General features: G+C 39.9%; 1 protein-coding gene across 2 annotated transcripts in view; it reads left to right on the forward strand.

The window, feature by feature from the left end:
• The window catches only part of FANCD2 (FA complementation group D2), a 56,522-nt gene that overhangs the window by 17,995 nt on the left and 24,426 nt on the right, over nt 1–14,101 (forward strand). For both annotated transcript variants that reach the window (XM_075998428.1, XM_012760597.3), the window contains exons 16-22: nt 2,181–2,315; nt 3,514–3,645; nt 6,809–6,919; nt 10,636–10,745; nt 11,759–11,816; nt 12,851–12,970; nt 13,745–13,818. In XM_075998428.1, coding sequence (XP_075854543.1) covers nt 2,181–2,315; nt 3,514–3,645; nt 6,809–6,919; nt 10,636–10,745; nt 11,759–11,816; nt 12,851–12,970; nt 13,745–13,818 — 740 coding nt within the window. The remainder of the gene's footprint in view (nt 1–2,180; nt 2,316–3,513; nt 3,646–6,808; nt 6,920–10,635; nt 10,746–11,758; nt 11,817–12,850; nt 12,971–13,744; nt 13,819–14,101) is intronic.

Below are 14,101 nucleotides of genomic sequence, written 5' to 3' on the forward strand. Positions count from 1 at the left end.
GCTAATTTTTTCTATATATTTTTTAGTTATTTGGATAATTTCTTTCTATTTTTAGTAGAGACAGGGTCTCGCTGTTGCTCAGGCTGGTCTCAAACTCCTGAGCTCAAAGGATCCTCCCATCTCAGCCTCCCAGAGTGCTAGGATTACAGGCGTGAGCCACCGCGCCTGGCCTCCCCCAATAAGAAATGTTTTAATCCAGGAGGCCTTCTGATTCCATATAGTATAACTTCATTTTTATTTTTTATTTATTATTTTTTATTTTTTTATTTTTTTGAGACAGAGTCTCACTTTGTTGCCCAGGCTAGAGTGAGTGCCGTGGTATCAGCTTAGCTCACAGCAACTTCAAACTCCTGAACTCAAGCAATCTTCCTGTCTCAGCCTCCCAAGTAGCTAGAACTACTGTATATTTTTAGTTTCTATATATTTTTAGTTGACCAATTAATTACTTTTTTCTCTTTATAGTAGAGACGGGGTCTCGCTCTTGCTCATACTGGTTTTGAACTCCTCCTGACCTCAAGCAATCTGCCTGCCTCGGGCTCCCAGAGTGCTAGGATTACAGGCATGAGCTACGGCACCCGGCTGGGAATAGTGTTTTGACATGGAATATTCAGAATATTAACTGTTTAGAACTTTTTAGAAAACTGAATGGGCCAGTGGTTTGGGGCTTCCCTTAGAAACTAATGAGAATATGTAGTTGGGTCTCAAGATTTTATGTTTAGTAATGGATTCGATGTCTGCATTATATTATTTTGCAGTCCTTTCTGTGTTTGTTTCTTATAATGATCTGTGTTTTGAGCTGTAATTTTCCAGATGGCAGAAACCATATATAATTTTTCTATTTGTTTTTTTTTAATTTTTTTGAGACAGAGTCTCACTTTGTTGCCAGGCTAGAGTGAGTGCCGTCCATGGTGTCAGCCTCGCTCACAGCAACCTTCAACTCCTGGGCTCAAGCCATCCTCCTTCCTCAGCCAGCCTCCTGAGTAGCTGGGACTACAGGCCTGGGCCACCATGCCCAGCTAATTTTTTCTATATATATTAGTTGACCAATTAATTTCTTTTTATTTTTACTAGAGATGGGGTCTCGCTCTTGTTCAGGCTGGTTTTGAACTCCTGACCTCGAGCAATCTGCCCGCCTCGGCCTCCCAGAGTGCTAGGATTATAGGTATGAGCCACTGCGCCTGGCCTGATTTTTCATTGCATTTTTCTCAGTAAAGCATTATACCCAGTTTAGTATGTAATATAAGATTTTTTTTTTTCAGTCAGAGTCTCACTCTGTTGGCCAGACTAGAGTACCATGGCATTAACCCAGCTCACAGCAACCTCAAATGCCTGGGCTCAGGCAATCCTTCTGCCTCAGCCTCCTGAGCAGCTGGGACTACAGGCATGTGCCACCATGCTGGGGCTAAATTTTTTATATATATATTTTTAGTTGGTCAATTAATTTCTTGCTATTTTTAGTAGAGACAGGGTCTCGCTCTTGCTCAGGCTGGTTTCGAACTCCTGACCTTCAGCGATTCACCTATCTCAGCCTCCCAGAGTGCTAGGATTACAGGCATGAGCCACCGTGCCCGGCCTTGTAATATAAGATTTAAAAAAAAAAGAATTATGATATTGGTAAAGAAGCTGGACTTTTTTACTAGTTATTTACTCAGGGTCCATCAATATCTATCTACGTTGTATTATTCATAGGACATGATCATTTCCCTTTTATTTATTTAATTAATTTATTATTTTTAAAAATCTGGTATGTAAAGAACCTTTGATTATCTTTAAATGAAATCAGTTTAGTTAACATTGAACCTTATAGACTGATCTCAAATCATAATCAAGGCAGAGCAGGCCTTTCCAGGGGAAGCAATCTGATTGAGTGAGAAAACTGGGATTTAGAGGCTCTGGCTTCTAATCTTGAACTGGGCAGATAGAAACAGTACTATTAGGCTTGTAATTTAACTTCTTTGAGAAGGTCAATTTTTATCCATATGTGGAATCCCATTAATCCTGAGAGAAAACTCAGAATGGTGAAGGATTATTCCAAGTAAAAGAAATGATTAAGATTCCTTAAGTTAAAATGAGCATTGGTGAGAACTCTGACATCCCAAAAGTATAAGCATTTCTTAGGTTTTGTAATAACTAAGTTTTTCCCATAACTTCTTTTCTTTCTCTCCTCTTCCCCGCTCAAGGTTCTTAAAGACGTTTGTCCATCCATTCTGTCGCTGGCTCAGAGCTTGTTTCACTCCCTAGACCAGAGTATAATTTCATTTGGCAGTCTCCTGTACAAATATGCATTTAAGTTTTTTGACACTTACTGCCAGCAGGTATGTTGAAATATTTATTTTGGCAAGGAGGGAACAGGGAAAGGGACAATGATCTGATGTTTATTTCTTGTTGGTTAGAAGGCATTGGAGGGGGAAAAAATTCAGAACCGGGGCTTGGGATTGTTCAGTTCTAGTCCCATCCTTGGTAAAATGAAGAGATTGGGCTGAAGAATCTAACTCTGTGTTCTGAGCTGTAAAATTCTCTGAGTCTGAAATTAATGTCCAGATCCAGTCTACTTCAAATAAACCTGAGCTTTAAAAGACTGGGTTTATCAGGTAGTTTCCACAATATAGGAATGGCAATTAAATTTAGCTGTAGAAAATCAATTTCCTGTGGATCTAGAATTGTCCTCTAGAAAAAACTATACTGAAAAACAAATGAACGAGAAATGTTTGAGAGCCTAACCCTATTCCCATAAACATGAGACACAAAATTTAATAGGAGGTATCCAGAGAGTGAGGACTGTACTTGTGGAAAGTGTTTATGAAAACAAGTAAATAACAAAGTATCTTATTTTGTATTTTTTTATATACTAGACCTATTCTTAACAATTTTAAAACACATTTGAGTGGAACTTTTACAAATTAAGATTTGTAAAAAGTTTTAGAAATTTAAAGCAGATCAGTAGATTCGGCTGACATGAGCTAGTTGTTGCAACTGAGAATATAATTCTGTTATGACTCTCTGACAGAGCAACAGTTTAAAGGAAAAGGAGAATGGCATCTAAGACGTGTTGGAACCTTTTTAATATCTTAGAGGCGCTATCATGACCCATGTTTGCTTGGAAACATGCAAGTCTAACCTCTACTGTATAGAGAAAACCTTTAAGACCGTTAGCTCCTTGTGTGCTGTCTTTTTTAGAAATTTCAACAGATTAAGTACAACCACAATATAGCAGGTAAAATTTAACCCATATGAGAAAAAGAGGAAGTCTATGCCAAGGAACAGAATCAGGAGGGCTTAGATATGCTCACTGATAAATTATGAGAGATAGATGAAGACTGGATGGTAGTATAGTTACACTGGCATAATCCTAAACCTCTGAAGCTCTTATCTAATGGGCTTAATGAAAACTAGATTATGGGATCAAGTAGGTTATGATTTTAACAAAGTGGAAATTGGAAAGGCATAAACCCCTTTAGAATGGCCATACCATATTTTTGCTTTACATTCTCTTATTGACTCTCCCTGGTTTAGGAAGTCGTTGGTGCCCTCGTGACCCATATCTGCAGCGGTAATGAAGCTGAAGTTGATACTGCATTGGATGCCCTTCTAGAATTGATATTACTAAACCCATCTGCTATGAGGCTGAATGCTGTCTTTGTGAAGGTATCTATTGGCTTCTTGTTAGCATGTATCTGAGAGTTATCTGTTCTCTGTTAGCAACCATTTATTTTGTACTCTTTAGATACTGAGCACTATAGGTAGGGGTTGAGAAGGAGGTGAGATGATGGACAAGTAATTTAAAAAAGATTATCTCTCTGTGTGTTAATTCATTCAGCAAACACTTCTTTATACCTAACCATGTGCCAAGTTCTATTCTGGGTGCTGTAGATAAAAAGGTCGATCTCTGCCTTTGATGATAGAGACTAACACACATAAGTAAGTCACTATAAATACAACAAGATGAATTATCTAATAAAGATAAAGTGCTGCAGATACAACAGAGCAGGAATAATTAAATTTGGCCTGGAAAGCTGGAGAATTCTTCAAAGAGGAGATAACATTTGAGTGATTATCAAAGGATGGGAATGATTGATGAGAGAAAGTAAAGGAAGCACATTCTAGGCAGAGAACAGTTTGAATAGAAGCAAACTGGTACCCCAAGTCCATGGTGTGCCAGGGGACGACAGTTAGACTATCATGGCTGGAGAATAGAATATATGGAGAGGAGTGGTGGGAGGTGAGACACAGGACAGGGCAAGGTTGTGAAGGGTCTCAAATGCCATGCTAGAGTTTCAGCTTTCTTTTATAGGCAATAGGAAGCTATCTGAGGTTTTTAATAGGGAGTTGACCTAATCAACTCCAAGCTTTGAGAGATGACTGCATAGGCCTGGTGATAGGTAGAGTGGAGACCACTGAAATGGGCCAAAGAAGTTGAGAGTAAGGGCCAAATTAGGGTCACGGGAATGGAGAGGAAATGATGGTTTAAGAGATAATTTGGTGTTAGAATTAACATGGCTTGATGACTGCTAAGAGTATTTAGCAGGCCGGGTGTAGTGGCTCACGCCTGTCATCCTAGCACTCTGGGAGGCCAAGCGGGAGGATTGCTCAAGGTTAGGAGTTCAAAACCAGTGTGAGCAAGAGTGAGACCCTGTCTCTACTAAAAATAGAAAGAAATTAATTGGCCAACTAAGAATGTATATAAAAAATAAGCTGGGCATGGTGGCACATGCCTGTAGTTCCAGCTACTGGGGAAGCTGAGGAAGAAGGATCACTAGAGCTCAGGGGTTGGAGGTTGCTGTGAGCTAGGCTGACACCATAGCACTCTAGCCTGGGCAACAGAGTGAGACTCTGTCTCAAAATAATAATAATAATAAAAAAAAGTATTTAGCAGTGAGGGACAGGGAAACCGGGTCCACGTTTTCCATCTTTGGAAATTGGGTGAATAATTTTGCCATTTCTGGAGCCCAGGAGTCCAGGAGGGACTGCAGCTTCTGGAGGAAGTATGATTTCAGTCTGGGATGTCCACACGTGGATGGTTAGTGGGTACTTGGAAATTCTGGCTTAGAACCTAATGGACACCATGTGGTGGAAGGTTTAGTTTTGGTATTCATAACCATGTAGGTGTGTGCTCAAGTGAGGCAGATTTTAAGGCAGAAGATCACAGAAACCTAAGAGAACACAGAAATTTTGAGAACATTAATGAGGCAGACTGAAGCAAATGTCTATGAAAGGAAAATGAGAAAATTAGAAGATGAATAATGTGAAATAGAAGCATGTTGGGTAGCAAAAGCTTAGTAAAGAGCTTTAAGAGTGAAGGATTTGTCTACAGTGTCAGATGCTATAGAAGATGAAGATGGAAGAGAGGCCATTGGTTTTGGCAACTAGAATGACTCCGGTAACCTCTGAGAGAACACTGTTAACTGAATTATTAGGGTGGAATCCAGAGAGCAGTAACTTAAAATAGACTTGGAAGTATAGATTCAATGTTGAGAAGCCTTAAGGAGGAGAAATAAGAACAGTAGCTTAGGCTGGGCATGGTGGCTTATGCCTGTAATCCTAGCACTGTGGGAGGCCGAGAGGGGAGGATCGCTTGAGGTTAGGAGTTTGAAACCAGCCTGAGCAAGAGTGAGACCTTGTCTCTATTAAAAACGGGGGAAAAATTGGCAAGCGCCTGTAGTCCCAGCTACTCAGGAGGCTGAGGCAGGAGGATTGCTTGATCCCAGGAGTTTGAGGTTGCCGTGAGCTAGGCTGACTCCACGGCACTCACTCTAGCCTGGGTAACAAGTGAGATTCTGTCTCAAAAAAAAAAAAAATTTGTTTTATTTATTAAAAATTTACGAAGCTCTTTTATTACTTCATCCTCAGACCAACTTTAAAAGATAGTATAGTTGTTATTAGCTCCATATTAGAGATGGAAAAGCTGATGTATTACCCAACCAAAGTCAAAAAGTAAATACTTTCCTTGTGATCCTTCCCAATCTGTAGAAAAAGGACAAATAATTCACGGAGTAGAAGCTGGGAAGGGATCATAGGAATAGGGTCAGAGATAGAACTTTTGGTGGCATAGCGTATTGTTTTCGTTGAGAAAAAGGGAAGGGTGGAGGCAAAAAGAGTATGGAGAACTGAGAGGTACATTAGGATGACTAAACAGGATGATTTAGCCCAAGATGATTAAAGCCCAAGATTGTGGTTCAGAGTCAAGAGGACAAAGAAGACTTTATCTTTCCTGGTGATGGATAGTAAGATAGATATATAGATGGATAGATAGATTCATACATACATACAGAGTCTCACTCTGTTGCCTGGGCTAGAGTGTCATGGCGTCAGCCTAGCTCACAGCAACCTCAAACTCCTGGGCTCAAGCAATCCTCCTGCCTCAGCCTCCTGAGTAGCTGGGACTACAGGCACGCGCCACCATGGCCGGCTAATTTTTCTATATATTTTTAGCTGGCCAATTGATTTGTTTCTATTTTTAGTAGAGACAGGGTCTTGCTCTTGCTCAGGCTAGTTTTGAACTCCTGACCTTGAGTGATCCGCCCGCCTCGGCCTGCCAGAGTGCTAGGATTACAGGCATGAGCCACCGCGCCTGGCCTAGGATTTTACCTTTATTTTAGAGAGAGAGACAGGGTCTCACTCTGTCACCCAGGCTGGAGTGCAGTGGTATGATTATAGCTCATTGCAGCTTCCAACTCCTGGGCTCAAGCAAGCCTTCCAAAGTGCTTGGATTATAGGCATGAGCCTTTGTGCCTAGACTTTAACTTTTTGATTTAAAGGGGGAAAATGTTAGCCACTAACCTCATTTTTGGCATTTTTTTTCTCCCCACAGGGTATTTTAGATTACTTGGATAATATGTCCCCTCAGCAAATACGAAAACTCTTCTATATTCTCAGCACACTGGCATTTAGCAAACAGCATGAAGCCAGCAGCCACATCCAGGTAAGAGGCAGTGTTTTGAGAAAGAGTCTTTTAAACTTCTTTACTTGAAGTTTGCTGGACAAAGTCTAGCAAGTGGTAGACTTGCTGATTTTTGTAGTAGTGGAAATGAAATACACAGCCATAGTGCCAGCATTTTTTCATTCTTTACTTGCCACAAACATTAAGTGCCTTCTCTGATCCAGGCACTGAGATACTAGGTATATTAGATCTTCTGCCCTGAAGCAGCTTTGTCTATTGAGGTAGAGATAGGTCTGTGGTCGGGTTCTGTACTTTCTGTAGTGGAAACACAGAATTCCCTTATTTCCTAAGGAACATCTGCATCTTAACGTGAACTTCTTCTGGGCTTGCTTTCTTTTGTGGACACTGTTCACTGAAAAAGCCAGGCAAAGGGCCCAAAATATAAGATTGGATTAGAATCATAACTCATAGCTCTTTGGTATCTTTAGTGGCACCTTATGGTAGCAGTCCATACTGGACTGTGACTTTGAATAACCAGCACCTTTTTTCTTTTGAATTAAAAAAATGTTTTTGGCTAGGTAATGTATACACATGGCACAAAATTCAAAATGTATAGAAGGTTGTACAATGAAAAATCACTCTCATTCCCTCTCAGTCCTCTAGGCAACTGCTTTGTCTTCCTAGAGGCACTCACTATTACTACTATATAGCCTTCTGAGATGTGCTGAGCATTTACAAATTTGTATTTACCTATAGCCCACCCTTTTTCCCTCTCATTCTACATTTTACTTTTTGCATTTAGTGGTGTATTTTTGGAGATTTCGTCATAACAATATAGATTTTATTTTAATTTTGAATTGTGATACAATATACATATCATAAAAGTTACCATTTTAACCATTTTTAAGTGTACAATTAATTCAGTGGCATTAAGTACATTCCTAATGTTATGCTACCATCACCACTCTCCATTTGCAGAACTTTTTCATCATTCCAAAGAGAAACTTTGTACCTAGGTGTACCTAGACAGTAATTATCCATTTTTCTCCCCGAAGCTCCTAATTATCTCTGATCATTTTACTTAGCATAATGTTTTCAAGCTCCATGTGTGTTATAGGATATATCAGAACTGCATTCCTTATTATAGCTGAATAATATTACATTATATATATATATATATATCTCACATTCTATCGAGTCATCCATTGATGGATACTTGAGTTGTTTCCCCCTTTTGGCCATTTGAATAAGACTGCTATGAACATTGCTGTACAAGTATTCGTTTGAGCCTGTTTTCAATTATTTTAGTATATCTAGAAGTAGAATTGCTAGATCATGTGACGATTCTATGTTTAACATTTTGGGGAACTACAAACTGTTTTCCATAGCAACTGCACCATTTACATTCCTACCAACAATGTCTGGAGGTTCCAGTTTCTCCATATCCTTGCCAACACTTATTTTCCATTTTTAAAATATGATCCCCCTAGTGTGCATGAAGTGATATCTCATTGTGGTTTTGATTTGCATTTCCCTGATGACTAATGATGTTAAACATCTTTTCATGTACTTATTTACCATTTCTGTGTCTTCATAGAAATGTCTATTCAAGTCCTTTGCCCATTTTCACCTTTTTTTTTAAATTTATTTTAGAGATGAGGTCTCCCTTTGTTGCCCAGCCTGGCTTCAAACTTCTGGGCTCAAGCTATCCTCTTGTGTTAGCCTCCCTAGTAACTGAGACTATAGGCCCATGGCAGTATGCCTGGCTAATTTATTAAAAATTTTTTTTTTTTTTTTTTTTTTTTTTTTTTTGAGACAGAGTCTCACTTTGTTGCCCAGGCTAGAGTGAGTGCCGTGGCGTCAGCCTAGCTCACAGCAACCTCAAACTCCTGGGCTCAAGTGATCCTTCTGCCTCAGCCTCCCGAGTAGCTGGGACTACAGGCATGCACCACCATGCCCGGCTAATTTTTTCTATATATATTAGTTGGCCAATTAATTTCTTTCTATTTATAGTAGAGACGGGGTCTCGCTCTTGCTCAGGTTGGTTTCGAACTCCTGAGCTCAAACGATCCGCCCACCTCGGCCTCCCAGAGAGCTAGGATTACAGGCGTGAGCCACCGCGCCCGGCCTTATTAAAAATTTTTTGTAGAGACAGGGTCTCTCTTTGTTGCCCAGGCTGGCCTTGAACTCTTGGCCTCAAGCAATCCTCCCACCTTGGCCTCTCAAGTTGCTGAGATTACAGGCATGGGCCACCACACCTTACCTTTTCTTTATATATTCTGGATATCAATCCCTTATCAGATACATGATTTGCAATTATTTTCTCCCATTCTATGGGTTATGTTTTCACTCTCTTGATAATGTCCTTTGATACACAAAAGTATTTAGTTTTGGTGAAGTCCAGTTTATCTATTTTTTTCTTTTGTTGCTCATGCCTTTGGTGTCATATTTAAACCATTTCCAAATCCAAGGTCATGAAAGTTTTCCCCTATTTTCTTCTAAAAGAAAGTTTTTAACTTTTAAATTTAGGTCTTTTATCTACTTTGCATTAATTTTTATATATGGTAAGAGTTCAACTTAATTCTTTTGCATATTAATATCTAGTTTTCCCAGCATCATTTATTGAAAAGACTGTCCTTTCACCATTGAATGATCATGGCACCCTTGTCAAAAGTCAATTGATCACAACAATGAAGGTTTATTTCTGGACTCTCTATTCCATTAGTCTATATGTCTTTCTTTATGCCAGTACCACACTGTTTTAATTACTGTACCTTTGTAATAATTTTGAAATCAGAAAGTGTGAGCCCTCCAAATTTGTTCTTTTTCAAGATTGTTTTGGCTATTTGGGATCCCTTGAAATTCCGTATGAATTTTAGTATGGGCTTTCCTGTTTCTGCAAAAATTGTTGATGAGATTTTGATGAGGATTACATTGAATTGCTTTCAGTAGTATTGTCATCTTAACAATATTAAGACTTCAATCCATGAACATAGGATATCTTTTCCTTTATTTAGGTCTTTAACTTTTTTCAGCAATGTTTTGTAGGTTTTTTTTTTTTTTTTTTTGAGGCAAAGTCTCACTCTGTTGCCCAGGCCAGAGTGTGGTGGTGTCATCATAACTCACTGCAACCTCAAACTCCTGGGCTCAAGAAATCCACCTGCCTCAGCCTCCTGAGTAGCCGGGACCACAGGTGTGTGCCACCCACCATACCTGGCTAATTTTTGTATTTTTTGTAGAGATAGGATCTCGCTTTTGCTCTGGCTGGTCTCGAACTCCTCACCTCAAACGATCCTCCCGCCTTAGCCTCCCAGAGTGTTAGGATTACAGGTATGAGCCACTGTGCTCAGTCAATGTTTTGTAGTTTTTAATGTGCAAGTCTTTTATCTACTTGATTAAATTTGTACCTAAGTATTTTAGTCTATTTCATTATTTTAGTTGAGCAGCCAACAACATAATAATTCTATGTCCTTATACAGCAACTCTCACAATAATAATAGCCACTATTATTATCAAATGTTTACCATGTGCCAGATACTTTTCTAGAAATTTTTTTGTCTCTAATCCTTAAAACAACCTTCCCCATTTTATAGATGAGAAAATTGAGACTCAGAGAGAGGAAATGACTTGCTAAAAGCCACACAGTTAGTAAATCATAGAGCCCTTCCTAGTCTGGGTTTTTTGGCTCCAATATCCATAGGCTCTTTTGCTGTCCTATTCCAGCACCTTCATCTTTTTCTGTCATTATCTCATCGCAGGATGACATGCACCTGGTGGTACGAAAGCAGCTCTCTAGCACCATGTTCAAGTACAAACTTGTTGGGATTATTGGCGCTGTCACCATGGCTGGCATCATGGCTGCAGACAGGTAACATAGGATTCTGCCATTTGTGGCTCAAGATCCATTAATCAAATTGCCGCCTTACAAAATAAAGTGTTACATTATGTACATTGTTTTAAAAGTAGACATTAAAATTATAAAAGTGAACAAATTTGTTTTGCTACTTTTCCATGTTCCCCTCTAATCTTGACTGTATATATCATGTAATTTCTGCAAAATCATGAAAATAGTCATCGTAGTCCGATGGTTAAAAACTAGGGATTGTCTGTATATAAAGTTCTAGGAATCTTTGCACAAAAGGGGAACCCTGATCCTCCTGGAAGCCTTTTTCTGTATCCGCTCCTCAACTAGGAACTAGACAACGCAGATTTCCATATGGCTGAGTTATTCCTGTCTAGAACGTCACATTTGGTACAAATAAAGTCTTCCTTATGAGTCCCCTCTTGTCCTTTGATGCCCCAAATGGTAGCATCTAAAGAACTGTCACATTTGGGGCTTGATTAGATGTTGCCATTACAAATTGACGTTGGAATTCAGTTCATCCTTCTTGGAAATTATCTGTCAGGAATTCCTGAGACCTCAGGAGGCATCCTTAGAATCAGCATTAATGACAGGAAGAGGCTGCACAGTGACACTGGTTGAGAATTCATTCACTGAAGCCATACTACTTGCTGGGGTCAAATCCTGACTCCATTGCTTATTATAGTTACCTCTGTGCCGTTGTAGTCTCACATCTGTGAAATAAGGATAATGATAGTATTTACTTTATGGAGTTACTGAGAGCATTAAATGGTTAGAACAATTCCCAACACATAGTATGTACTAAAGAAGTGTTTATTCTTATTGATAATTTAGTGTGCTCTTAAAAGATATGGGATAGCCATCCTTTAATCTATATTTTATATGGACAAAATAAATACTTCTGTATGCCTTCATGCACTTTTATCTTCCCCTCTGCCACAGGGAAGGCAGAATTTTTAAATTTATTGTCAGTTGTTATAAAATGTTACAAAAATGAAACTAAAATTCCTTATTTTTAGAAGTAGATCTAATTTGACCCAAGGGAGAACCGACCTGAGTAATGAACAGTGCACACAGGTGAGTTCTTATAATGTAGTCAGATATGTTTACAGGTAACCTCAGAATTGCTTCTTGTCACTGTCAGTTCAGCAGAAAGAGTACTTCTTTTTAAAAATATTTTTTCCAGGCTGGGCGCGGTGGCTCACGCCTGTAATCCTAGCACTCTGGGAGGCTGAGGCGGGTGGATTGCTCGAGCTCAGAAGTTTGAAACCAGCCTGAGCAAGAGCAAGACCCCGTCTCTACTATAAATAGAAAGAAATTAATTGGCCAACTAATATATATAGAAAAAATTAGCCGGGCATGGTGGCGCATGCCTGTAGTCCCAGCTACTTGGGAGGCTGAGGCAGCAGGATTGCTTGAGCCCAGGAGTTTGAGGTTACTGCGAGTTAGGCTGATGCCATGGCACTCACTCTAGCCTGGGCGACAAAGCAAGACTCTGTCTCAAAAAATATATATATGTATATATATTTTTCCCTTAGGGGGAGGGGCTAAATAAACACCTCCTCACCAAATATTTTTTCCTGAACTCATAGCTTTTGTGGTTTGTATCATTCTTGTAACACTTAGAATCTTCTGGCCTAGGTTGCCAGAATATGTAGGTTGCTACATTTATTTCTGTCTCTGTCTAATCCTTCCAATTAAATTGTAAATTCTTAGCAAGAAAGATGGGCAATTTGGTTGGAGCATAGAGACAATAGTGTATGATTAGAAAGTTGGATATAAAGCTAGTTCAGAGATAGAAAACAGAAGGCCTTGAATGTCAAGCAAGACATTTTGATTTTGTTCTTTAGGCAAAAGTAGTCTTTAAAGGTTTCTTAGCATGGAAATGGCATAATCAAAGCTTTGCTTTAGAAAACTTAATTTGGCTGCATATATCTGATAGATTGGAAAAGGGATGAGATTGGAAGGTGATTGACTGGTCAGGAGGTTCTGGAAAACCTCAGGTGAGAGGTAGAGTTTCAGTAGTAAGGTTAGAAAGGGAAAAGCTTACTACTGAACGGGGTGAATGGAGTTTAGGAAGGGTTGGCAGGCTTTCTCTTTGTCTGCTCCAGGTGACCACCTTGCTGCAGTTGGTTCATTCCTGTAGTATGCAGTCTCCTCGGGCCTCTGCACTTTATTATGATGAGTTTGCCAACCTGATCCAAGGAGGAAAGCTGGCTCCCAAAGTCCTGGTAAGGCCCATTGTCTTTGTTGAAGCAATAAAGCATGAGAGCTGCTTTATTCCACACCCTTCAAGGTCCTTGTCCCTATAGAGAGAACCCCTTTGAGGTCTCCCACGTTCTAGCTGGGAAGGCTATTTTGCCCTACCCTGCCTCAGGGCTCTCCTTCAGGGCCTCCTTCACTTAATTATAACAGTGATGAGAAGGGTGGTGGTGGTGGTGGTAGTGGTGATGTTGATGTTGATAGCCACAATCTATTTGAGAGCCCTATTCCATGCCAGGCATTGTGCTAAGCACTTTTCATACATTATCTCTTTTGTACTTCACAACAATGAACTATGTCTTATTGTTATTTCCTTTTTAGAAATGAGGGAACTGGCCAAGTGAGGTGGCTTACGCCTGTAATCCTAGCACTCTGGGAGGCCAAAGAGGGAGGATTGCTTGAGTTCAGGAGTTTGAGACCAGCCTGAGCAAGAGCGAGACCTGGTCTCTACTAAAAATAGAAGAATTATCCAGGTGTGGTGGTGCGCGCCTGTAGTCCCAGCTACTCGGGAGGCTGAGGCAGAAGGATCCCTTGAGCCCAGAAGTTTGAGGTTGCTGTGAGCTATAATGATGCCACTGCATTATAGCCAGGGTGACAGAGTGAGACTCTGCCTCAAAAACAAAAACAAAAAAAAAAGAAAGAAATGAGGAAACTGAGGCTTAGAAAGGTTAATAGTGATTGATTTAGGGCTCTATGGAAAGTATACGCTGGGCTACACTGCCTTTTTTGTTTGCTTCCTGAAGGAATGTGTTGGGCAGACCATCTTTAATGATTTCCAAGATGCCTTTGTGGTGGACTTCTGTGTTGTTCCAGAAAGGTGAGTACTGTTTACCTGCTGGCTTGGTCATAATGGTGAAAAAGTTATGTCAATTCTGTCAGTAGCTGATACGAACTTCACAATACCCTTGACCTCAGCCAAGTCCACCCACTCCCGGAGCCTCTTTCCTCCTGACCTCAGCACCCCTGCACCTGCAACTTCATGGTAACCAAAAGGCTTATTTCTTGTTCTTTCTCTTGTCTATAAATTCTCCCTACAATATTATAGTTTTGTTTGAAATTGGTTTGTTCTAGCAGTCTGCGCCATCACCTTGCTCACCCCT

This window comes from Microcebus murinus, chromosome 28 (assembly GCF_040939455.1).
Source record: "Microcebus murinus isolate Inina chromosome 28, M.murinus_Inina_mat1.0, whole genome shotgun sequence".
In the NCBI taxonomy this organism is placed as follows: domain Eukaryota; kingdom Metazoa; phylum Chordata; class Mammalia; order Primates; family Cheirogaleidae; genus Microcebus; species Microcebus murinus.